Below are 22896 nucleotides of genomic sequence, written 5' to 3' on the forward strand. Positions count from 1 at the left end.
ATCTCTCGGTTGAGATAATGTCGTGATAAGAGGTCAGATTATCACGTAAATTATTTGCAGCATCCACAGAACCTCTAGATCTGTTTAATACTATAAAAAATAATTTAAAAAACTCAACGAAATAAAAATACAGGTCTTAAGCTTTGTAGTAATCACACGCGTCGTGTAAACTGAGAAGGTCTGTCCAATAAAAAAAATGTAGTTTATATCGGCCCATTTGGGCCGACTAAATCTTTACTTGTTAATAAAAATACAGTATCATGGATATTATTATATTTCTTTACCTTTGAACTACAGTGATCTCAGTTAGTCAAGACATTGTGCTTTTGTGTGTATACACCATTAAGATCATCAAGAGCCATTAAAACAATGTATAAAATTTAAATTGGGCTGATGATTTGGTGCCCAATAAAACTATTAAATTATTCTTAATAGCCCCTGAGAGCCTGAAATGTCTTAACTTATACTTAACCATCTTGAGATGTTGCCATAAGTAAAGCCTTAAGGCAAGCAATATCTATACGCGATCTGTTTCAAACCAGTGTATAGTCAAATTTACCTTTCCATGAGATTAATCACGTTACGAATTAGGAACTATGCTAAGTTCATATAAATCTGATCATAACTGAATTACCTTTATACTTTACAAACCTTTACGGTATGGTTGTAACATCGCCTCAGTTAACACTTATTCGTACTTACTCTCATTTATTTGTAATAAAGAGGCTTGACTAAGCATTCAATGAAATAAAACATTAAAAAGAAAGCAAAAAAAAAGAGAGATATGGAGATTTTTGAAGTGACGTGTGATGCTGTGGTGCCGGAGATTGGACTCATGTAGTAGTGACGTCGATGCCAACTTTGGTGGGGCGCAAAATAAAGACAACTGGCAAGTTATCGGAGTGTTACTTTTGAGTGGTGCCCCGGTATTTGACTCAGCCTCCCTGGCTGGCATGGCAAAAAGATCAGAAAAAACTTGCAATTGAAAAAAATTAAAAAACGCCGCCAACCCTTTCTACTCCTCCTCTTCTCTTAAATTATAATCAACATGCTTCGTTCTGCTGCTGTTCGTGCTCGTACTGGTGCCGTTCGTATGGTCGGTCGCCGTAACGCCTCTACTAACGTTTCTGTCCAAAACATTGAAACTCGTTGGAAGACTCTTTCTACTGCCGAACAAAACACCATTGCTAAACAACTTGAAGAAGCACAAAAGGGTGACTGGAAGGTTCTTTCTCTTGAAGAAAAGAAGGCTGCCTGTGAGTAGTTTTTTATTATCTTTACTTTTCAGGAATCCTATTGACACTTGATAGACTACATTGCTTTTGGCCCTCACGGTCCTCGTGAACCTTTGACCAAGCCTGGTCATGGCATGAAGGTTGTTGGTGGTGTCTCTGGTGTTATTGCTGCCTCCGCTGCTCTCTTCTATGCTATCCGTGTTAATGGTAATGAGATTAAAGAGATGCCAAGTTAAATACTTATATATATTTTTATAGGACAAGAAACTCCCAAGACTATCAGCAAAGAATGGGAAGAAGCTACCAACGAATATCTCAAGAGCCAGAACTCCAACCCCATCACTGGTATCTCTTCAGAAGGTTACAAAGGAAAGGGTTATGTTACCAGCGATTAATAAAATTCAACATACACAATTCTTCAATTCAACTTAAAAGAAACACAAGGAAATAATCAACGCTTCTATTCTTTTTATGTAGACGATATCAAAAGGATTATTTTCTTTTTTCTTTTGTTCCTTTTTAATATATAAATTACATGTAAAAGATCTAACAAAAATCAGTTCATTTTTTTATTATTATTTTACTCTTTTGTCAACTAAAAAGGCTAGATGACAGATAATATGGATATGTGAGATATTTGTGAGTTGTTGACGGCATAGAGCATAATAAAGCATTCATTTGGTGTAATACATATTACCTTGTTTATCAATAAAAGAAGAATATCATGTAGTTTATAAAGATATTCACAACACAAAATAGATACAGCAATAAAACAATTGATCCACATACAAAATAAATAAACACCTTCTTTAAGTTCAAATGAGCTTATACCAATTTATTCAGAATGAGAAGGCTGACTATTATATGTTGGGTTAGCAACACGATTGCATTTCGAAATGTCAAACTAGAGTCAAGCTCAAAGTAGATTCAGTTACACTTTCTGATGACAAAGTCGGAATCTGAATCGATATGCGGTGAAGTGGCATTTTTCCTCAACTTCAAATAGCCGCCTTTCACTCTCAATTCTTAACCTTTTCGAATGCGCTCAAAACCATCAACATTATCAAATCAATTTCTATCTCTTCATAATAGACAGCAGCAATAATCCTTTAAAGAATTGTTCACAGCTTCCTGTGATCAAAGAAACGCCTAAGGCCAAAAACAGCACTCGTCAGTTCCTTTTCTGGATATCGTACAGTTTTTTCTGCACGCAATTTCGCATAATTCGAAAATTTATAATACAAAATATACAAAATACGACACCTTGGAACGACATTACTTTCTGGAAATAGTGTATACAATGACAGCTCCTATAAAAACAAGCAATTAATAACAGAAACGGAAGAATTCTCTTGCTTCAGCGTGATAGGCTGTGTATGTACAATGACCATGAGCGAGTTAAATATTATTCCACTTGAAAAAAAAGAAATGATTACAATCAACAAAAAAATCAAGTCAATGTATGATGATGCTCATAAGGATGCTATGAACAAGGCTTTAAAGCCAGAAGATATGGACAAAAGGTTGCTCCTTACTACTTTATTTGTCTGCCCCAAATCAATAAATATAATTGAACAATATTTAGTACCTATTGCACGACTACTAGAAAGCATTATCAGCTGCACAAAATCAATGGAAATGGCTATGGATCATAACACCATTATGAATGTAGAAGGAGCTCAATTCAACAGTATTGAAGAGCTAGCCCTTCATAAATCCATATACTACATCAAATAAGCCTCCCTTTTCTCTCTTTACATCACCCTTAGTATTATGAAGGGTAAAAAACCGCAAAGGGGTCTTTTTAATCCTTCAAAATCACATAAACCTCCAGAGTGGAAGCGTACAGATCCGAAGAGACCTAGCAATGAAGTTCAATCCAATCAAGCTGTCGTAGCTGAATCAAATCAAGTCGCACAAAATATCGTATCAACTCCCTTTTTCTTGATGTCCAACAATATTTTGCATGCTACAGGCTATAGCAAGTTTACTGCAAAAATAACACCACGCCTTGTACCAAGCGCTTTAAACGCTCTGAACGTTGATGCTCTTTTTTCTTTTCACCATCTCTTGTACAAGAACCAAGCAACAAAAAGACGCGTGCTATCACGCAAGATTCATTCAAGTGTATCGACAAAGTAGAAAATATAAAAATAGACAATGGCTTATTAAAGTCAAGTAAAATTACACTTTTGAGTACTGACAATGGTCTTGTTATTATGACAGAAACTGTTGGCTTTGACATGAAAAGTTTTAAACTTCATCTTGGTCTATATAATAAGTATTCTGCTTTAGAAAACATGTTGGAAGAAGATAATGCTGATATTGATATAATGGAGCTTACTGTCGCTAACACTAATATGCTCAATTATTATGTTTCAGAACAAGAAACAAGTGATTCCACTATTCAAATGTTCTCCTCCATATATGCAGTTACCTGGGCCATACAAGTTCCATGCATCTGAAGTTGACTATAAAAACGGTGCACAGAAATATAGAAAACAACTTGAACGTGCTGAAAAGACTACGACAAGTGATAAAAATCCGAGGCCCTTTTAAGCAAAGTTGATACGGCAAATGCTAGAAACTTGAACATTTAAATGAATTACATAATACATATATTGAACATAAACATATTATACAAAATTTTTACTACTCGCCAAGTCGACTGGAACAGGAAAGAAGATGTAAGTTACAAAAGCGCAAATACCCTGATAGACTTTACTCAGATGATCGTAGATATGCCACATCTTCTAGAAAGGTAAAACCCACCATGCTTGTTGATGATCGTGGCTTAGGTATAGGCTCACGAATCAAAGGATACATGCGATACAGCGGCCACTGGAAACCTAAGAAGCACAGCCTGCATGCCTCTGTATGCATAACGAACGAGCATAATACCTCCCAAACGTGCATCCATTACTTTCATCCAATGAAAACAGTTTACAAGAATGGTAAGAGAAAAAAAAAAGAAATTATTCATATAATTGAATGCTTGTACTAACTGCATATGTTTGTGGGACTCGCAGTTCATTTACCTTATCAATACCCACCAACCTGACTGTAAACACATCAGCACTGCTTGATGTTACCTTTGTTTTACAATAAACTCAAGAACAATAACCCCAATTCGTCATTCGTATCCAATTTTGTAGACTTGACAATCGGAATATTAAATCTGAGATACAAAATAAAAAGACAGTGAAAGAGGGAAAGGAAAGCATAATAAAAAAAAGAGACCTACTTCTTCTCTTTCTTTCTTTATTTTTCTTTACTTCTTTAAAAGTAGTCAAAGAATAAAAATATACCATTTTTCTTAAAAGAAAAAGTAGAATAAAACACTAGTTGATAAACATGATCTTTTGATGTTTTTGATTTTAAATAAAACTCCGTTCTTTGAGACCAAATTTTTCCACCGGGGGAAATTTAGTTTTGTTTTTTCTTTCTTTCTTCCCTTATCTGTCATATTTCAATACCCTCTTTTCTCACTTCATTTTACATATATTTTTTATGATAATGGCCCATCAAAAACCGAGTACGAATCCGGTCGAAAATAAGCCAAAAAAGCGTCAAGAAGGAACCAGTGCTAATGGTTTACCAGTGCCAATCCATCCTGATGATGCAAAAGATAAAGTATTCACGGCTATTTTGAAAGCTTTAATCAAAATGGGAAATAAACCAAGCTCACCAAAAGAATTGGCAAATATAATTGTGAAGCATAAATATGCAACACTTGGGTAAATTTATATATACATATATATTTGACAACATTTTAACCATCATTTAGTGGTGCCACACCTTTTGCTACAGTCTCCTCTCGTATTTCACAACATTTCAAAAGAGCCGCTGAGCATAATCCTCCAAGAGCTCCTTTACTCGCAAAACATGTCGATCAACATCATTCTAGAAAAATTAACTATTCATTAGCTACTGAATCAGTACCAAACACAGGAGAATCAGAATTGGAACAAGAGACTGATTCTAAAGAAGAAGAAAAGACACAAAGCGATGAAGAAAAGAATTTACGTAAAAAAGCAAAGAAATCAAGCCCATCGACATTAAGAAAATCATCCAGATCACGTACGAGAAGTCAGCATGAAGAAATGGATAGTGATCAATTACAGTCTACTCATATTTCAAAGAAACGAAAATTGGATCAATCACCTTCACGTAGAAAATCATCTACTTCCACTGTTTCTGGATTCACTAAAATAGCATCAGATGAAGAAGAGGAAGAACAAGAAGATGATGACAGTGAGCACTCTGATTTTCATGAAGAAATGTTAAAAGGTCCGCCAGATGACGATCTTGACTCCATTCCTTCCATCAGGGTACCTTCTCGTAGACCATCTAATGCCGCCAATCCCACATCCGACATATCTTCAACCACATCAACAACTACACATGACGAACCACCTAAACCAACACTTTCTATACCTCCGCTGGAAGGAGGAACAGCAAGAAAACCTTCATTTTCATTTAATAGCGGCTTTCCTGGTGAACAAGAATTCTGGACACCATTCTCTTTTGAACATGACTTTGAAAATGACTATATCCATGATCCCTCAACTGCCCATCATATTCCATTTAACATTGCTACTCCAGAATCAATATCTGTCGCAGAACTGGATGACTACTTTGGTAGCTCATCATCATCTGGTGGTGTACCCCGCTCTCATCGAAAGAGTTTTTCATCAGCTATGCTCGGCCCAAATGACAAATCCCTCTTGCAAAAAGTGCTGCTAGCAAGTGCTGCAAGAGGTGTAGCAGATAAAATTGAAGAAGAACCTGAGGAAAGCTCAGAGAGAGATCAACAAAAGGATGAGAAGGATAAAGAAGAAGAAAAGACAGAAACTAGGCAGGAAAAAGTACAAGAAGCAGCAGAAGAGAATGTCGAAACTGTAGCTCAATCTAACAATGATAATAATGATAATAATAATACATCAAAAGTAACAGCCGCAGCACCGTCAACATCACCACCACCGTCTTCAACAGCAAATGCATCACAAACAGCAGCGAACACAAGCAGTTCGAAGCCAACTGGAAGCTCTTCACTGATGGATGTAGAAAATAGTGAGGATTTTGTAAAGTTTGAAGACGATGAAAAGAAAGATTCATCACCATCAAACGTACCTGCTGCACCTACGCCCATATTACCTGCACCTACAAATACCAAACGAGATATATTACCTGCATCCAACAACACAAACAATAGCAACACAGCCCCATCTGCTGCGGTGCTATCAGCATCTGAGCTGCTTAAATCGATGAACATTCAAAATATTAACCTATCCGCACTACAGCAAATGACCTCGAATCTTCAAGCTTTGCAACAATTGTCACCAACATTTGACTTGGCAAAGACCATGGCCATCTATATGCAAACACTTACAAAATCTGCCGCCGCAGCAGCAGCTGCTAATCATGCTTCCTCATCGTCCTCCTTGCCACCTTCAACCACTACCACTACTTCTACATCGAACGCACCCACTGCATCAACACCCACAACCAGCACAGCCCAGGCAACTTCGTCTGCTTCTCCTTCCATCGATATCAAATCCATCCTATCGAGGTTTCCTGCACTAGAAGCATTCTTGAAGAAGGACAGCAACATTACCAACAAATTGAACACGGGCAATTCAGCGCCACCTCCTCTAGTGTCTCCTACGACCGATACAGCACCCAGCCTAGCCCACAGTGCCACCGAACCGGTCGTCCATACATTGACACCCATGACACCAGCGATGTATATTACAGTCATTGATCACATCGCCGTGTGCGTGGTTGTACTTGAAAAAACAGAAACGGCACCTGAGTACCGTATCATGCGACGACTTGATACTGGCTTTATTAATGGCACTGCGTTACTAGCTGCTGGAGGCATCGAAACAGAAAGTGAACGAAGCATGATTCTAAGCTTTGAAATGGAACGCGTGCGTATGCCCAAAAGAAAGAGCCAGCTATTTGGTACATGGATCCCACTACGTCGAGCCCAGGAGTTAGCCATCACATGCTCTATTCAACACAAGCTGGGTCACTTTCTAGACGACTCAATTGAATCTTATTTCCCATCTCCTCTGCCGATCCAGATCACAAGGAAACCTACAGCACGTGATAATCGACTCACTGCCTTGGCCCTTGCGGCACTGCGGACTGACAAGACCGGTCCGTTTGCGGTCCCTCCGATTTCTCGACAATCATCTTCAGGCAGCGTGGCTGCTGCCCAACTACAAGAGCTTCTTCTCGCCAACCCGCACAAGGCGCTGAAGACGAATGGCCCCAAGACAGCACCTCTTCTCGGACAGTTTGACACTAAAAAGAGGGATGAGACAAACGATGCTGTGAGTAGCCAGGGCACAAATCAAAACAGCAGTGATACTTCGTCGCATGACGGTGACAACGAGTCAGACACAGACGTAAAACATAGCATCTTGACTGGATCCGCTCTACAAGAACTCTTTAGCAGGGCAAGTCTCGCCCCTCCAACTCATATTCATCCCAAGGACTTACAAAAGAAACGAAGACGCAGTTCGCTTCCGGAGATGCAAGATGATAAACGGTTTGACGACGATCAGGATGCGCCAGAGCCAAAGTTGACCACGGCACAACACAAGAATGCTCATGCGCGAAAAAGATCGGGTGGCAAATGGTCAACGGCAGCGAATGGAAGTAACGGCGGCGGCAAACTAGCATCCTACGGTATAAAGAAATCAGCATCAACGGGTGGAAGTATGATGAGAAGAACGCCTGCTGGTGGTAAGAGAATTCACATGCAACAAAAGAAGGTTAAAGAGGAATCAGAGGATGAAGAAGACGAAGTGAAGAATATGGTGGTCGAACACAAAACGAGCAATGCCAGTAGTAGTAGTAGTAATAGTAGTAACAATAGCAGCAGTCAGCCTGTTATTTCCATACCAAAGACATCTTCAGAAAGCCTAAAAGAGGACGACGATAATGATGAAGATGAAGATATCGATATTGGTGGTAGTGATTTTGATGACGATCTTCGATAGTACAGCTTCATCAAAACACACGCGCCATAACTGTACTTATATAAAATGTTCATCTTAAAGATATCAAGCTTTTCCATGTTCATTTCTATTGTTATTTGTACTTTTTTTGTAATTGGATGTGTTGATCTGCATGTAGCAGCCAGGCTTCTTATTAAATTAATATAAGGAATATGAAAAGTCTGAATGATTTTTAATATAGTGCAGAGTCTATACTTTTCTTTATAATATCAGTTATTTAGTTGATCTACTTTGTATACACACATACACACAGAGAGAGAGAGAGTATCTCTCAATGGATTACTGGTTTTTAATTTATTCAAAATAAAATATAAAGTATTAAGTGTGAATTTCTTGTCTTTGAGGGCTTTCTACCTTTTCAGTAAGAATTCCATGATCAGATGTTAATGAACTAAAGATGATGGTTGTGTCACTATTTGTTGTACTATGATTGCTATAGTCTAGTAACTCGTTTGAAGATGAAGTAGACATGGTATCTTGTCTTAACAAATCAGGCACTTCTTTTCTATGGATTATATCATTTGGACCTATTTCATGTGGTGCATGTAGCACAATATTATCTTTATGGTTCATCATGACGAGGCTATCCAAGAACGTCACTGAGCCCTTGGAGGCCTTTGTGCTATTGTGACTAATGATATCATCCTCTTGTAGGGCCATATCGGTATGCTTAAGCTTTGGAGACAGATAAGGCGATGTAATTATCTCATCCTCTGTTAGTCTGCCTAAAGGCTTGATCTCAATCGAGGCGGGCTGTTGTAGGTCTGGTAAACTGGTACTAGGTATTGATCGATAGTAATCTGGTGCTGGCAAATTAGGTGTTGATTTATGTCCGTCTGTGTATCGTCTTTGAACTTTTCTGTCAACGCTCTTTGAAGAAAGCACAGGCAAATCCAGTTCGCCGGGCTCACTACAAAGAAAACCTATTATCTCAGTTAATGATTTGAATAAAACATTCATTCGGAGGGGCTTACTTTTTTCTTCTAAAATTGGTTTAACAGCAATGGAGTCCAAGGAAAGCCTTGAAAAGTTGGCAATATGTGGGCTCATTATCTCTGTGCCTTCCTTTGATATGAGTATATCTAAAGTAAATCATTGCCTTTACTTACTTGAGGAATATTCTGTCGTTTCCTCTAGTTTATCATCCACCCAGTCAATTAGTCCATTGGATGTTGGATATGTACCGATAAGTATAATCGATTCCTGGGAGTAGGTCTCTTGGAACTGTATTGTTGATTTTACGCCCTTCATGTTTAATTCTGCTTTCAAAAAATAAGATACACTGATGATTCTACCATTTAGTGGAAATATGGTGGGTGGTGTGTTTGGAGGAATCTTTAATGACACTGTAGAGGACTGACAGGAACCATCGGTTGTGTTGATATCTACACATGAGTCTACTATGACTCTTTTATCAATAATCCTGCGTGGAGGGGGCTATTTTAGTATCCAAAAAAAAAAAATCTATTTCTCCTTTACTTGGGATTATTTGTCTTGTAAATGACTTGAACCAAGGATACTTTTAAGGCTTTGGCTTTGTCCATTGGAGGGAAATGACGCATGTTGCAGTCAATAGGAATGATATCACCTAGTGAGGTTTAGCATAAGCCCCTGTAATCAATTATGTGTCATATTTACCAGGAGTGAAAGCAGATTTTGGGCATTTGATATTCCACTGAGTCAATAGACCATTGTTGAGGAAACCGATGTCACAACAGGTATTTATTTCGTTTTTAAAATCAAGTTGTTCGATATTGATTAAATCTAACACTTTGATTTTCTTAACGGCGGCTGGAAGAGTAGAGGATAACTTGAGCTTTGGTTTCTTATGAACAGCTGTTAATGTATAGCTTATATCCACTACTTTTGGTATCTGTTGCATGTAAAGGATTACATCATCTTTTAATGGTTGACTTTTTTTTTATTACCTTAACCGAACTTGGCAAGTTGTTGTTGTCGGGTATCTTGAATTCAAAATCAAATGTATGGATTTGATTACCACTAAAGACACTGTATTTTTGTCCTGCTTTCTTTGGTAAAGCCAATACTTTGGACTCATTCATCAACACCACCCTCTCTCCTTGTCCTTCAATTAGTCCTTTGAAGGTCAACGTAATGTGTTGGACGTCAATTGATTTTGATAGATCGAGTATGATTTGCCCTTCGTAAAAATCATTATACATGGATGATCATTATGTTAATAAAGGAGGAATTACCTTGAAGTGTCTCTCCTGGGAAATAATACTTTTTATCGCCTAAAGAAATAGAAAACTCATTCGACTTTTTCATCATAAATAAATATAGAAAAAAAAAAGGAAAGAAAGAAGAAAAACAGAAAATGGCGCATTTAAACATCGTCAGGTAACGTTACACTTCGAATCTTGTTTATTAAGAAAGCAATGGTGTTCTTTCTCCTATTCTGTTGGCCCAGCGGCTAAATCTTCTGTTGATTCTTTCCAACCAGTTTGGAATTAATGTTCTTGCAACAGCGCTCAACAGGATACCAACGACAATTAATGACGCTGTATGTGGAGCGTCACTAAGGAACACAGCTGCTCCTAAAAGTATCCTATAATAGTACAAATAAGAATCATTCGTCATGATGATTTTTTTTCTTTCTTGCTTTACCAAGCAGTTGTTAATGAATAGACCCAATCCTTTCGATGAGAATAATCAACCAAATGAAGGGCAACAAAACCGATGACGATGATGATAAAGGTGTGTGCCTATGGTCAAGTATTAATATATATATAGTTTGTTAAGCTTTAAATGATACTCTACAAGTTGACTATGCTTTGTATGGTCACTAAACTGGAATACTTGCCAGAGAACGATAAAGAAGGAATAGGCAGTATAAATAGAGAAGGGTGAATTGATAAATATATGATCAGTGCTATTGCGTGGTGGGTAATCATTAAAACGGTGATAGATAAATACAAGGGTTGCCAATTGCCACAAAAGACCAACAAATGCAAAGAAATTAAGGTGAGCGTACTATATAATCCAGAGTTAGTTTCTTTTTTTTTTTTTCTCTCTCTCCTTTTTTCCCTTTTACCCAAAGGAAAGAAACGATGCCGTTCAAGACAGCGGTAAGTAAATACCAATAGCTAATAGCCTCATACACGTCTTTTTATGGTTATTATGGCTATATTATATATATGCATTTATTTTACCTTTGGGTGAACTTGGTAAGAACTGGTAAATAGTAAAACCAATCAATAAAAAGTGAAGTATTCCAGCCAAAAGAATCACAAAGTCTCGAGGACCAAAGTCATAAGAATGACCCAGGAACCTAATCATAAGGGGAGTTAACTATACAGGACACGCTATGTATTATTGAATTACCAGCCAGAAAAACTGAATCCCTGAGAGCTAATCAAGAAAATAGTAGCAAAGGTATTTGCCAACTTTATTTTAAAGTCCAAGCCCATAAAAGAAACAAGTGTAAAGAAATATGAAAAAAAAAAAGAAAGAAACAACAAGAAACGGACAGGTGATGTCACTTACAAATATAGTAATAGCTTTTTTGCTGCTTTTTTTCTTTTTTCTTTTTACTCTTTTATAATGTCTGTTCCTAATGACTATAAGAGTGCACCCTCATGGCCTTCACTTTATTGGCCTTTTCAACCAGGATATAACCCATTAGTCATGGTAGCAGATAAAGAGCATTCATTGTATTATATAAATGGTATCCATTGCTTTTGTCTTTGTTGTATTGTTTTAACACCTTTTTTTTATAAAGACATATGGAGGTTTACAATGATATGGTCCTTGCTATTTTCTCTCGTTGTCTATTTACCAGCAGGTAATAAAACATGATATACAACTATGGGACTCATATAACGTAGGTGTTTGGGCATTCATGATGTTTGCAAAGTCACGTACCTTGAATTGGTACACTTTGATGATGATACCATTTTTATTTGTTATCGGAGGAGCCATTGCTTCATTTGTGATTGGAAGCATCATTGGTGTGGCAATTGCTATTGTCTATAACGCAGGATTCTTTGTTATGTCAACCTGGATACCGTTCCTATGGGCATTAATCCATATATTGATTGTCATCATAGGGTCTTATTCAACCATTACTGCTATACTATAACACATCATATTACACGCATACACACACTTTTATCTAGTAGTAGTGTTTTATTTATATACATATACAACTATTGTTCTCTATTTAATTTTAACTGTTTATAAATCTCATGTAATCTACTGGCTTCATTCTCTCGATTATGTCTGTTGTGTATCTTGATCAAGGTTGTATACATTGAAGGCATTGGCTTGATTCCGTATTTTGTCTTCATGTAGTCTATTAATGCTTCAGCCACCTTTGGCCTATTCTTCTTTAATGCTTCATATCTGAACAAGTGGTTGAATAACGTCACTGTAGGCTTGATTCCTCTTTGTTCCATATCTATAAATACATTTTGAGCAGCATCGGTATCTCCATGACGGCAATACCATTTGATAAGTGTGTCATATATCTTCAAGTTGGGCTGAATATGATACTGAGGCATCATTGTCTTGTAGATATGGTGTAATCCAGGTATGTTATTATTTCGGCCATGTGCATCCATCAGTGCTTCAAACGTATTGACAGTAGGTGTGAGGACACTACGAGGTGGTATAGTGTGAAGAAGAAGAGGAGCAGCCGATGCTGTATGAAATTGATTCTTGGGCTCCTTGATCAATAATCTCGAGATAAAGGACATTTTATTTGTATCGGCTCGCTTAGGCACAAAGTGATCCAAGAACACTTTATCCGCTTCATTAATATTGCCCATACGTCCGTTAGCCTCAATCAACAAGCCGTACGTGTTCACATCTGGCCTCACACCCACTTTCATCATTTTACTGTAGACATTGAACACTTCCTCGGGCTTTCTACATTGAATGGCTGCTCTCATGTATATGTTGAAGGTTTCTTCAGTTGCAGCAGTAGCAGGTATCTCGTTCCAACAGTCTGTCACTGCCTTCCAGTCGCGTGATCGTCCATAGAGCTTGAGTAGCAAATTATAGTCGCGGCTATTGAGTATATATCCGTTGGCTATTGCTGTCTCTAGAATGTCGGATACACATTTTCTATAAAACTTCAAATAATTGGGTGAATACGTTCCGTTGTCCTTGAGTTGAAACGTCTGGACTGTCATGGAATGATACAATTCGGGTAGTTGACTTATATGTCCTGCATTTTTCAGATTCATGTATGCTTTCCATACAGCAGGTCCATTACCTCGACGAATGGCTGAAAGTAGTCTGTCTGCTGCTTTTTCAGGTTTTTTCATCAAGGGTTTTATGTGAAGGGGTTCAATGACCCCTGAATGGACAGGTGGATGAACCTTTCTTGTGGCTGATGAGAATGATCTTGTAATCAACAAACGACTTTGAATGGTCCACGATTGGATCATTGAAAATAAAATTTTTTTAAAAAAAAGAAGGGGTAGTGAGTGAGAGAGGGGGTGTGTATGTTTGTGTGTGTGTTGCTGCTGCAAGTGTACCAAAATTAAAACAGCGATTACTTTTTTTTTTGCCCATCAGTAATACATCATTATCTTTGATATTTGGACATCATCAAGCGTGTCCCTTTATTATACGCCTATCTCTTCTGTTTCTTATAAGCAACAGCTCATTCTTTTTCTCACAAATTTTTAAGCCATAAGGAAACGGACAGGTTCTTTTTTTTTTTTGCAAGTGTACTTTTACAAGTAAACATATATTCAGGATTTTTATGAGGAACAGCTATACTGACATATCACGTAGTTGGCGAGTATCCCATGCATTAGCCTTCCTTCATGCTCTCCTGATATCAACCTTATTCAGCGGCCTCTATACAATATAGCTATTGCAGGGAAAAGTCTTTAACATGATTGGCCTACAGCCTGCTGCCAAATCCTCAGCTGGGAGATATTCGTTTGTCACAGAGCCTGTTGACCAGAAAGTCCGTCCTTGAGATTTGTGTGCTTGACACAACTTTTTAAAGTATGTTTTAGTCTCCGACATTTATTTTTCAACATCAGCTAATGAAAGAAAGGGAAATGCTTTTTTGCTCACTTTAAAATCCAGTTTGAAGTGGTAATCTCAAGACTGAATCTATACATGAATCAATAAAAAGAGCAGGTGAATGATATTGACATATGCTTACCTTTATAATGAGCGGTATATAAGAAACAAGTAATTGTATCAAGTTCTTTAACAGTTTGATTTGCAAAATGACGAGATACTGCAGCTGCTAGTTCTTCTTTGTTTGTCTTTGATTTTACTTTAATTTTATGTACTCTAGCATATTTACGAAGTATTGAGATATCCATTGAATTGAAATCAATCTAAGCAAGATATCAATACAAGCTGAACAAGTACAAGTAGAGAACATACCGTTTGAAATTCTTTTCCTACATTTGTCTCTGCTGCTCTTCTTCTCTTTTCACGTTCTCTATCTTTATCTAACACTTGACTTAGCCCATTTATCGATGTAGACTGTGTTGGCTTTTGTTTGACTCCCATGGTTGAATGAATATATGTTTAGAAAAGAAGAAAAAAAAAGGAAATTCTATTTCCCCTCACTTGGTTTATCTCTATGTGACTTTTTCTTTTCTCTATTTTTTTCCCTTATGAACAACATCAAGCCAAAATGTTCCATTTGTATGCAAACGTATTCCAACGAAACCTTCCTTCGGCCTTGCTTTCACTCATTTTGCTTTGAATGTATTTGTTATTGGATAAATATTACACCTGAATCTGCCAATTGCCCTATTTGTCGACAAAGTATTCAATCACTTGTCTACAATGTTGATGAAGAAAACAATGACTTTGATGAATATTTTTTAAAAGACAGACAGTATGAGACACATGAACCACCTTTACGTCGAAAGCGCACTTTATCTCCAGGCGAAAAAATAAAATTGCAAAGAAAACAGGTCTACAAGGGACTATATCATCAAACTTGTTACCCTGAGCCTCTACCGCGTCATGTCAACTTTACCATCATCACACCTGAGCATATACCAAAAGTATTTATATATATAGCGTTAAATAGAATAAGGATAGATATAATCTCATATATGTATCAACATGCATAGGCCAAAGAGTTTCTCAGACAAGATTTAACGGCTATTCATGATATGGAATACATTGATCCTTTTGTGATAGATCACATTGCGGATATCCTATTGATACCGTTTAGATCAAAGGGTGCTAGAAAAATAGACATGCATGATCCTATCATTATTCAAAAGACAGCAGAATGGTTAGAAAATGATAAACTGGTAGCAGAACGACTATTGAGCGAATTGATCGCATATATAAAATCAGGTTTATCTTATCGAGATTTTGTATCAACCACTGTGTACACGTCATGATAACCTCATTTTTGTTATAGAAAATAAATGCAATTTATTAATTTACAGCTACACTATGATAACTAGGGGGAATACTACTTGTACTTGGGGTTAGCATAAGTAAAGGATCATAAGGTAATGTCTGCCAGACATCTTCATAAGGGGGCAAAACACCAATGGAGTCCGTGATGGCTATAATGATTGGTATTTCCGTTCTCAACTCATGTAGTTCATGTCGATGTTCTAAAAAGAGCACAAGCTTAAGCTTATGTCGTACACGAACAGATTCATTGCTCACGTCACACTGAATATCCGTAATTGTTCTAGGCACGTTCATATGGATCGATGTTGACCATCTACAGTTTTCCACTAATCTACTGCTACTTGTGTCCTTTCTTGTATATTCTATTATGCGTCCCTGCTTTTTATTTTTACCATTGAACCAACCATTGACTGCTCGGCAGGTGATGCTCTCTTTGAATGTGCAGCTCACATAGAGTACACGTAGATTAGGTTTTAATGGGACAGCATCGATCGTAATGGGGATAAGATCACCATAGGTATACACCTTGGTCGGTAAAGAGACCTCACAACTCAACTTGTCCGCCCATTGATCCGTGACATGAATAGGGTCATAGTAATCCGTAGTCAAATTTGGCCTTTGCCTTGATAGATGAATATCGCGCTGAGCTGTATAATTTCTTGAAAACCCAGGCTTCTCTGCCACTGCTTTCAATTGATACTCTACGTTGTAATACTTGTCCATCCGTGTTGATTCCGGTAAACTTCCAGGTAAGATCAAATCAAATTCGAATGTATGTATGCCTGCAGAGAGTAGATGAAGTTGCTTTTGTTGTGGCATCAAAAAAGTCCAGGTATGGCTAATGACTATTCGAGTATCGTTAAATTTACGCTCATAACCATTCCCTACTGCATATAAAGGGTGAGATTATGCATATAACCTATAATTTGACTTACCTTGATTCCAACTGACAGACACTTTCCCAAGGAAATGTAAACTTAGTGATTTAAAGCTCGTTGATTTCTTTAGTTTTAAACTTAGAGCTCCTCTCAGCACACAACCAGAGGACTCTAATGCTGAGCCATACATGATTAAGTGATTATTCTCTAAATGGATCCTTAGTTTTGCATTTGGTTTGTTTGTCGATATGGTTTTCATGATTTAAAAGATTCAAAACAAAGAAAGAAAGAATAACAAAAAGAAAAAGTACAATATTGTGTAAATCATATATCAAGCATTATTTTTATTTTTTTTTCTCATTGATGGACCAGGGATATGCACACACCTTTTTTACCTTCTCACGAGATCGCACAGAATTACCAAAAAGGGTTTAGATGAGAATCTTCTCAAGGTTTTTGTAGTAAACAGAAAAGAGCTCTAAAGTTTTGCATTGGAAATAGTGCAGATCGGCCATGTAATGCAACAAATTTACCCTTGTCAAATATATTACAATTGTACATCCATGTATAAAATGTATGCTTTTTAGTCCATTTCTACAAACGTACGAATATCGCGTGTAAATGACAGCCTGATGAAAATGTAACAATCCTTGTTTTCTACCATCAGCTGAGCAGAAAATGCAGACACTTTAAATTACGAAATATTCCATAACACATGGTCATGGTAACAGCAGTAGATTATTTCCTTCTCTTTTTTAAAGCCAATAAGGGAAAGAGGCAGAGTCATCAAATTGCCCTGTGCTTCAGTTGAATGCTGCATAAAGGACGTATGAATAGGAGTGGAGATATTGTCTATAAAAGGAGAAATTTTTCATGAAAGGCCTATTTGTGGATTTTTTAGTTACACTGCGGGTTGATGACAATGTAAAGACTCGGTAACTGACTCTTGGCCAATCGGTTCTGGCTTAATGTATTGCCGCGAATGAAACCGATTTGGCAACGCATTCTAGAAAAACTGTACTGTTTCTGAAAAGTAAAGCCGCGCCTGATGGACGTCGTGCGTTTCCAAGAATAGATGCTGTTACACCGACAAACAATACTCGCAACAAGACTTGATGGGTTTCTTTTTTTTTTTTAATAACATGCCCTATTGAGTGCTATAAAACCCACCCACGGACAAGATCATAAAAATGTGAAAAGAAACTAAAAAATCCCCTTCGGGCTCAAGTAAAAAATGAAGGTAAAGTAAAAAGAAGTTCTTCTGGATTGAGGTGCCCACTCGGTTTAAAGGGGACGCCAAGGCATGCGAAAGTTGTTTCTCTTGGTAATGGCTGATCGTAAGTGGTATATGTAATTGGATCTGTGCTACTGTCCAAAATCACGCATTCAGATGGATTCTGTTTGTATCCCATTTGTACACTATGATTTTAGCATTGTCGCAGTAGGTCAATCATATTTGGGTGCTTGGTGATGAAGGCTTCATCGTCAGCATAGGGTAGGCAATTCAGGGATGGTATCATTTCCAGCGGTAACGAGCTAGATGAAAGAGCTTGAGGACACAGTTGAGCTGATAGTTGGTTCATGTATACCGAGTAAAGATACGGTGAGAGTACGGAGCCCTGTAAAACGCCTGTTTTTGGACGAAATCGACGAGAAGTAGCATTAGAAAGTAAAACTTCGATTTGGACGTCATCGAAAAGATTATGTAGTAGATCCAGTAAAGGAGGCAGGATATATTGACTGAGGGTTTCCCAAACGAAGCTGCGGTTAACCTTATCATACGCGGATTTTATATCCAGGAAGGCTAAAACCGGAGTAATGCGAAGTTGTGAGCGTAGTATTTGACAGATCTCTGAAAGGTATAAAGTTTGGTCCAAAGTACTGCGAGATTCATGAAATCCCCCTTGCGCAAGATCCAGCGGTGATCCTTCGCTTGTCAATGTGGGTTGTATACAACGTTCCAGAATTTTTCTAAAAACTGCGGTTAAACTTATTGGACAGTAGCTATCTGGGCCTGATGGAGGGCCTTTTTATGAATTGGAACGACTTGTGCGATACGCCAAGGCAAAGGGAGATAGGATCAGGCCCAGCACATTTGAAACAGGATGAGAAGAACTAGTGCCACTAAGTGTTGAATGTGTTTTAGCATTTCAATACGTAAATGATCTACACATGAGACCTTTTTGGCAGGCAAATGTTTTATAGTATCTTGAATAAGATCAATGTCGAAGGGGCATTTTTCATCCGAAGGTAGAGTAGGTAAGGCAATCTCATGTGCTCGCACATTACTAAGTGGACCACCAGAATAAATAGATTCCAGGTGTGTCGCCATTATGTTCATAGAGTGCTGTGTACATTCAGAAGTGGAGAAAGTTGGCTTTAAAGTACGATTTTTGCGTATTTTACTTAATTTCGCCAGTGCTTTAGTATACTCGCCTGTGGTCATTTGGTGACAAAATTTCTCCCATGCCTCTCGTCGTCGTCGATGTATTAGTCGCTTAAGACGAGAACAGGCTTCCTAATGTCGAATCCAGCGATGTAGCTTATTAAGGCCATACGCCTTGCTCCATTTACGACAGTAGTGTTCACGGATTTGAAGGGCCTGTAGCATTTCAGTGGTCCAGAAGCCCTGCCAGCAATTATAGCTTGAAGTAACCCGACCGCATGTGGCATCTAGTGAGTCATATATGATTTGACATATAGAATGGCTGAGCTCTTCTATACGTCTTTGTGCTGTTTTTATATCATCAACCCGATGGGAAACAGATTTAGTTGACAGTTCAAGACGGGTTAAGGTTTATTGCATTTGCTGAGTGTATGCGTCGCGAACCTTTTGTTCTCTCAATTTTTCAAGATTCCATATGACTCATTGTACCTATATCGGTTGATAAGGAGCAGTGGTTTTAAAAGAGAAAGAGATCATTTTGTGGTTGGAATCGAGGGATTTATCCACATGGATCTTCATTTCTGGTTGGTTTAGTTCAGTAGTACTCATGAAAAGATCAATAATACTGCCCCCTTTATGTGTCAGAAATGTTGATTGGCCAAAATCCAGTCGCCTATTTCATACGATGATGCCCTTTTCTTTAAGCCAGCGGTGTACAACGTTACCCCGAGGATTGGTCGAGCGGTCCCCTGTATAAGGGCCAAGTCTAGCGTTTAAATCACCGCATATGATGGTTTGCCTTGTGTTAGGAGTTGTTGATGGGAGCGATGATAGAATCTCCAAGACTGTCTAATTATTCAGAGAAGATGGCAAATACAAGCAGTGAGTTAATGTATCAGCTATTGTGAAGGAGAGTTGATACTGTGAAAAAGAAGAATCACGAGAGGACAAGTGATGGATATGGTACGGACAGTTAGGATTTATCAGCATACATATATCTTGCGCGCCTCTGTTATTATAGTATTTCATAGGTATACCATACGTATGAAATTGTTTCCAATTTGTTGGCTATCTTGTAGGTGGGAGTAACTAGGCTTCAGTGATTAAAAGGACCAATGTTGGTTGTGCTGTGTCAATAATAGGTGTAATGACATGTCTGGGTAGACCAGTGGCGTTGAAAAGCGTAATTGTTAGGTATTTCATAAGGATACAGAGTTGCCTATGGTAATAGCTTCCCTTGTAGAGTTAGTGTCGGTATTGATAGATTCGTGGAATAAGTCATCCGCGTTGTCCATGGAGACATCATCAGATTAAAAGATGCCGGCAGCTTGGTCGGATACTTACGACTGCTAGATAAGGTTCCTTGTAAAATTGTTTTACTGATCCATCCTTTAGAGTAGAAGAAACGAGCAACAGCGTGCTTGATGGGGGCGCGAATGTAGTCCAGGGCGCGTGCCATACGGTTACTGTGATACATGAGGGCGAAATTGGCTCTTTCTTCAGGTGAAAGATCAGTATATTTAGGATCTCGCAAGAGTTTGGAACCACAAGGGTCAAAATTATCCTTAAAGGTAACTTTAAAGCGTTCCAATTGTTTACGAAGCTCATTCACATAATCATTATGCACAAGTAACGCAACAAAATTGCGGTCTGGATAGTGTATATTTAATATGCGGTTGTTCGTAATATCGAGTTTTCTCAAACGAGTACGAACCTGGCCGATAGGATCTCGTGCTTTAATTGGTAAGTATACGTATTGAAATCCTTGATTCTCAGGTGGTGGCTGTAGGAGGCGTGCGGCTGCTTCTTGCCGTTGCAATCGACGTTGTTGTTCATGCTCCGCAAGGCTACGCTTGATTTGGGAAATACGCTGAGGGCTATGCCATGGAGGCGTTTGGGAGGGCAGTGCAGGAAAATCTTCGGAACTGAGATGTTTGTCGTCTTCGTGATGGTTAGGCTGGTTCATATTCGTAGATTGCTGTGTCGCTTGTTCTTGAAGCTGGGTCACTTTGACGTAAACTGGCTATCTCTGCACGGGCTTCTGCAAGTTCGGTTGAGAGGCGCTTAATCATGCCCAGTAAGGGCTGCGTGTCGTGTGCCAGATCATTTGTGTTGCTATTTTGAGTAGGTTGTGTATTGTAGAAAACTCCAGAAGCTTCGTTGTTTGGTGAGCTTACAAGACTGTTAGGAGAAACTAAAGACTGAATAATCTACACATGGTTTGAGCGTTAACGGTCTTTTCACATCCATGACAACGAAATATGGGAATGGGTGGATCGACCTTAGTGGATCCATTACAACGAAATTGGGTCATCTTCTCGCAATGAGGACATTCCAAAGATTTGCGGTGGTTCTCAAACTGCAAAATCAAAGTAACTACTGCTTTCTGAGTGAGAGCATCATCCATATTTATTAAATTATTGTTATTTATGTCACCAGGTGGCATAGTTGAAGCAATTGTTTTTATTGCGGTTAGTGTAACGTATATTATAATTTTTTGAACTAGAAAAAACTGTACGTTTGAACAGATTTATATTTATAAATAATTAAAACCTCTAATGGGCGCACGATTTTAATATTATATCTTTCCCGCTCGGGGCAGTTCAGAAAGGAAGAATATAGGTGACTAAAAAACCCTTTTGGGATCAAGGGTAAAAATGCTTTAGAAGGAGTGAATGGGGTCAAGTGTAAGGTACACTAGTGAGAAGGAAAAGAGAGGAGCCATTCTAAGAGTTTTTGCCCGAGGTGAGTGGGCGGGGTAGGTGGAAGCTTAGCGCGATATAGGTAATCGAGTTCATATAGGATTCTGCATATGGTTGACCAGCGGATGGTCCATGAGAGTGTTGTGTTAGCAAAGCGAGGCTTCTTGGTAGGTAGCATATTTAAAAGGAAGGACAATGGGTCAGAAATGGTTTGAGGCATCTGGAGACAGTAAATGATATGACTTTTGTGAAAGGTTGACCAGGGTGCCGAGGACAGGTTTTGTATCGACCGCCAGGAAGTCAGGTAAGACGCCAACGTATGCAACGACCTCTTTCAGACTTGGACATGGGTAGCCATAGGACAGGGGCGAGTGAGATAGTTGGACGACAATGTGTAAGAAGAATGGAAGTATACGTAGATCGTTTATTGTTGAGGTTGTCTTGGTGGTATTCTCGTTGTATTGACCGTAAAGAGCGACGATCCAGGGACTCTTGGTTGGGAGGACATCTCTTCCAAATAGGAGGCCTAGAACGATTGTACCATTGGGAGTGACTTCGGGGCCGGCGGATAAGTGGAAGAAGATGGTGTAACAGAACATCTTCTGGAAGAGTAAGGGAGCGTAGGAGAAGCTGAGACTGCAGAGTATAAGCACGTTCCTGCAGGTTGGTAGCTTCGACGTATGTAGTATTACCGTGGTGGAAGATGTGTGAGAGCCACCGAAAATTCGACGCAAACAAACGTTTTGGGCAACTTTCAATTGCCTGCTAAGGAATGTGGTGCTCTTGGTAATGGCCAGGCTGTATTCCAGTTGAGCACGAACAATGTGGCTGTAAAAACGGGTATCAGAAGAGGAGAAAAGCCTTTGTGGTGAGCACCAATAGCTGAGAGTTGGTTCATAATGGCAAGGGTTTTGGTCTTGTTTTGATTGACCAATGCAGCAGCATCAAGATAGCCACCAGAGCGAGAAAAAATTGTACACTATATTTCCAGAAAGAGGTGTCTCGCAGACTTGTCACTTTTTCGTATAAATTATAAAAATTGCAAAAATGCAACTTTATAAAAAGATTGTTACGTCACTCAGTTAAATAATTCCAACTCAACGCTTACAAATGCCCAGCAACACTCGCTTGTTCTATTCATTGTTATAGAGTATAAAAAAACAAAAACACATCCAACCTCTGTGTACCCGACTAGATTGGTACGTTTAACGACGTACTGTTTGTTCTTCTAGCAGTGTTGGCAGGAACCACTGGGCAAGAGCATAGCTGCGATTGCCAAAG

The 22896-nt window shown here is 38.5% G+C and overlaps 12 protein-coding genes across 12 annotated transcripts; 5 read left to right on the forward strand and 7 right to left on the reverse strand.

Moving 5' to 3' along the window:
- Positions 1-801: 801 nt before the first annotated feature.
- RHIMIDRAFT_228584 (COX4, subunit IV of cytochrome c oxidase) lies at positions 802-2093 on the forward strand. Its single transcript, XM_023607621.1, has 3 exons — positions 802-1256; positions 1311-1442; positions 1494-2093. Exons 1-3 carry the CDS (start codon positions 1049-1051, stop codon positions 1628-1630), a joined length of 477 nt encoding a protein of 158 aa, XP_023464251.1. The 5' UTR covers positions 802-1048; the 3' UTR covers positions 1631-2093.
- A 1384-nt stretch (positions 2094-3477) lies between these two features.
- Positions 3478-3869, forward strand: RHIMIDRAFT_259165 (uncharacterized protein). The gene has a single exon (XM_023611385.1). It carries the CDS (start codon positions 3536-3538, stop codon positions 3698-3700), a length of 165 nt encoding a protein of 54 aa, XP_023464252.1. The 5' UTR covers positions 3478-3535; the 3' UTR covers positions 3701-3869.
- An 833-nt stretch (positions 3870-4702) lies between these two features.
- RHIMIDRAFT_31354 (uncharacterized protein) lies at positions 4703-5157 on the forward strand. Its single transcript, XM_023614866.1, has one exon. The coding sequence runs from the start codon at positions 4746-4748 to the stop codon at positions 4974-4976; it is 231 nt and encodes a 76-aa protein (XP_023464253.1). The 5' UTR covers positions 4703-4745; the 3' UTR covers positions 4977-5157.
- A 3896-nt stretch (positions 5158-9053) lies between these two features.
- On the reverse strand, positions 9054-10783 carry RHIMIDRAFT_31401 (uncharacterized protein). The gene is made up of 7 exons (XM_023614907.1): positions 10483-10783; positions 10195-10427; positions 9905-10139; positions 9746-9854; positions 9372-9689; positions 9241-9327; positions 9054-9189 (listed from the first exon to the last, which is right to left on the reverse strand). Exons 1-6 carry the CDS (start codon positions 10619-10621, stop codon positions 9261-9263), a joined length of 1101 nt encoding a protein of 366 aa, XP_023464254.1. The 5' UTR covers positions 10622-10783; the 3' UTR covers positions 9054-9189; positions 9241-9260.
- RHIMIDRAFT_239374 (uncharacterized protein) lies at positions 10655-11697 on the reverse strand (the record flags this gene model as incomplete). The annotated part of the gene is made up of 6 exons (XM_023609161.1): positions 10655-10835; positions 10895-10992; positions 11048-11260; positions 11322-11392; positions 11440-11558; positions 11612-11697. The coding sequence occupies 6 exons, from the start codon at positions 11695-11697 to the stop codon at positions 10655-10657; spliced, it is 768 nt and encodes a 255-aa protein (XP_023464255.1).
- A 133-nt stretch (positions 11698-11830) lies between these two features.
- RHIMIDRAFT_239375 (uncharacterized protein) lies at positions 11831-12368 on the forward strand (the record flags this gene model as incomplete). Its single annotated transcript, XM_023609162.1, has 3 exons — positions 11831-11954; positions 12009-12071; positions 12115-12368. 3 exons carry the CDS (start codon positions 11831-11833, stop codon positions 12366-12368), a joined length of 441 nt encoding a protein of 146 aa, XP_023464256.1.
- A 67-nt stretch (positions 12369-12435) lies between these two features.
- Positions 12436-13476, reverse strand: RHIMIDRAFT_245065 (uncharacterized protein; the record flags this gene model as incomplete). Its single annotated transcript, XM_023610145.1, has 1 exon — positions 12436-13476. One exon carries the CDS (start codon positions 13474-13476, stop codon positions 12436-12438), a length of 1041 nt encoding a protein of 346 aa, XP_023464257.1.
- Positions 13477-14324: 848 nt separating this feature from the next.
- RHIMIDRAFT_239377 (uncharacterized protein) lies at positions 14325-14773 on the reverse strand (the record flags this gene model as incomplete). The annotated part of the gene is made up of 3 exons (XM_023609163.1): positions 14325-14362; positions 14415-14595; positions 14645-14773. The coding sequence occupies 3 exons, from the start codon at positions 14771-14773 to the stop codon at positions 14325-14327; spliced, it is 348 nt and encodes a 115-aa protein (XP_023464258.1).
- A 34-nt stretch (positions 14774-14807) lies between these two features.
- Positions 14808-15585, forward strand: RHIMIDRAFT_31429 (uncharacterized protein). The gene has a single exon (XM_023614924.1). The coding sequence runs from the start codon at positions 14881-14883 to the stop codon at positions 15346-15348; it is 468 nt and encodes a 155-aa protein (XP_023464259.1). The 5' UTR covers positions 14808-14880; the 3' UTR covers positions 15349-15585.
- On the reverse strand, positions 15507-16839 carry RHIMIDRAFT_31435 (uncharacterized protein). The gene is made up of 2 exons (XM_023614929.1): positions 16585-16839; positions 15507-16536 (listed from the first exon to the last, which is right to left on the reverse strand). Exons 1-2 carry the CDS (start codon positions 16784-16786, stop codon positions 15665-15667), a joined length of 1074 nt encoding a protein of 357 aa, XP_023464260.1. The 5' UTR covers positions 16787-16839; the 3' UTR covers positions 15507-15664.
- A 3293-nt stretch (positions 16840-20132) lies between these two features.
- On the reverse strand, positions 20133-21104 carry RHIMIDRAFT_314592 (uncharacterized protein; the record flags this gene model as incomplete). The annotated part of the gene is made up of 1 exon (XM_023614943.1): positions 20133-21104. The coding sequence occupies exon 1, from the start codon at positions 20877-20879 to the stop codon at positions 20133-20135; it is 747 nt and encodes a 248-aa protein (XP_023464261.1). The 5' UTR covers positions 20880-21104.
- A 492-nt stretch (positions 21105-21596) lies between these two features.
- Positions 21597-22214, reverse strand: RHIMIDRAFT_293372 (uncharacterized protein; the record flags this gene model as incomplete). Its single annotated transcript, XM_023613978.1, has 1 exon — positions 21597-22214. One exon carries the CDS (start codon positions 22212-22214, stop codon positions 21816-21818), a length of 399 nt encoding a protein of 132 aa, XP_023464262.1. The 3' UTR covers positions 21597-21815.
- Positions 22215-22896: the final 682 nt, after the last annotated feature.

Source organism: Rhizopus microsporus, assembly GCF_002708625.1.
Source record: "Rhizopus microsporus ATCC 52813 unplaced genomic scaffold scaffold_13, whole genome shotgun sequence".
Taxonomy (NCBI): Eukaryota; Fungi; Mucoromycota; class Mucoromycetes; order Mucorales; family Rhizopodaceae; genus Rhizopus; species Rhizopus microsporus.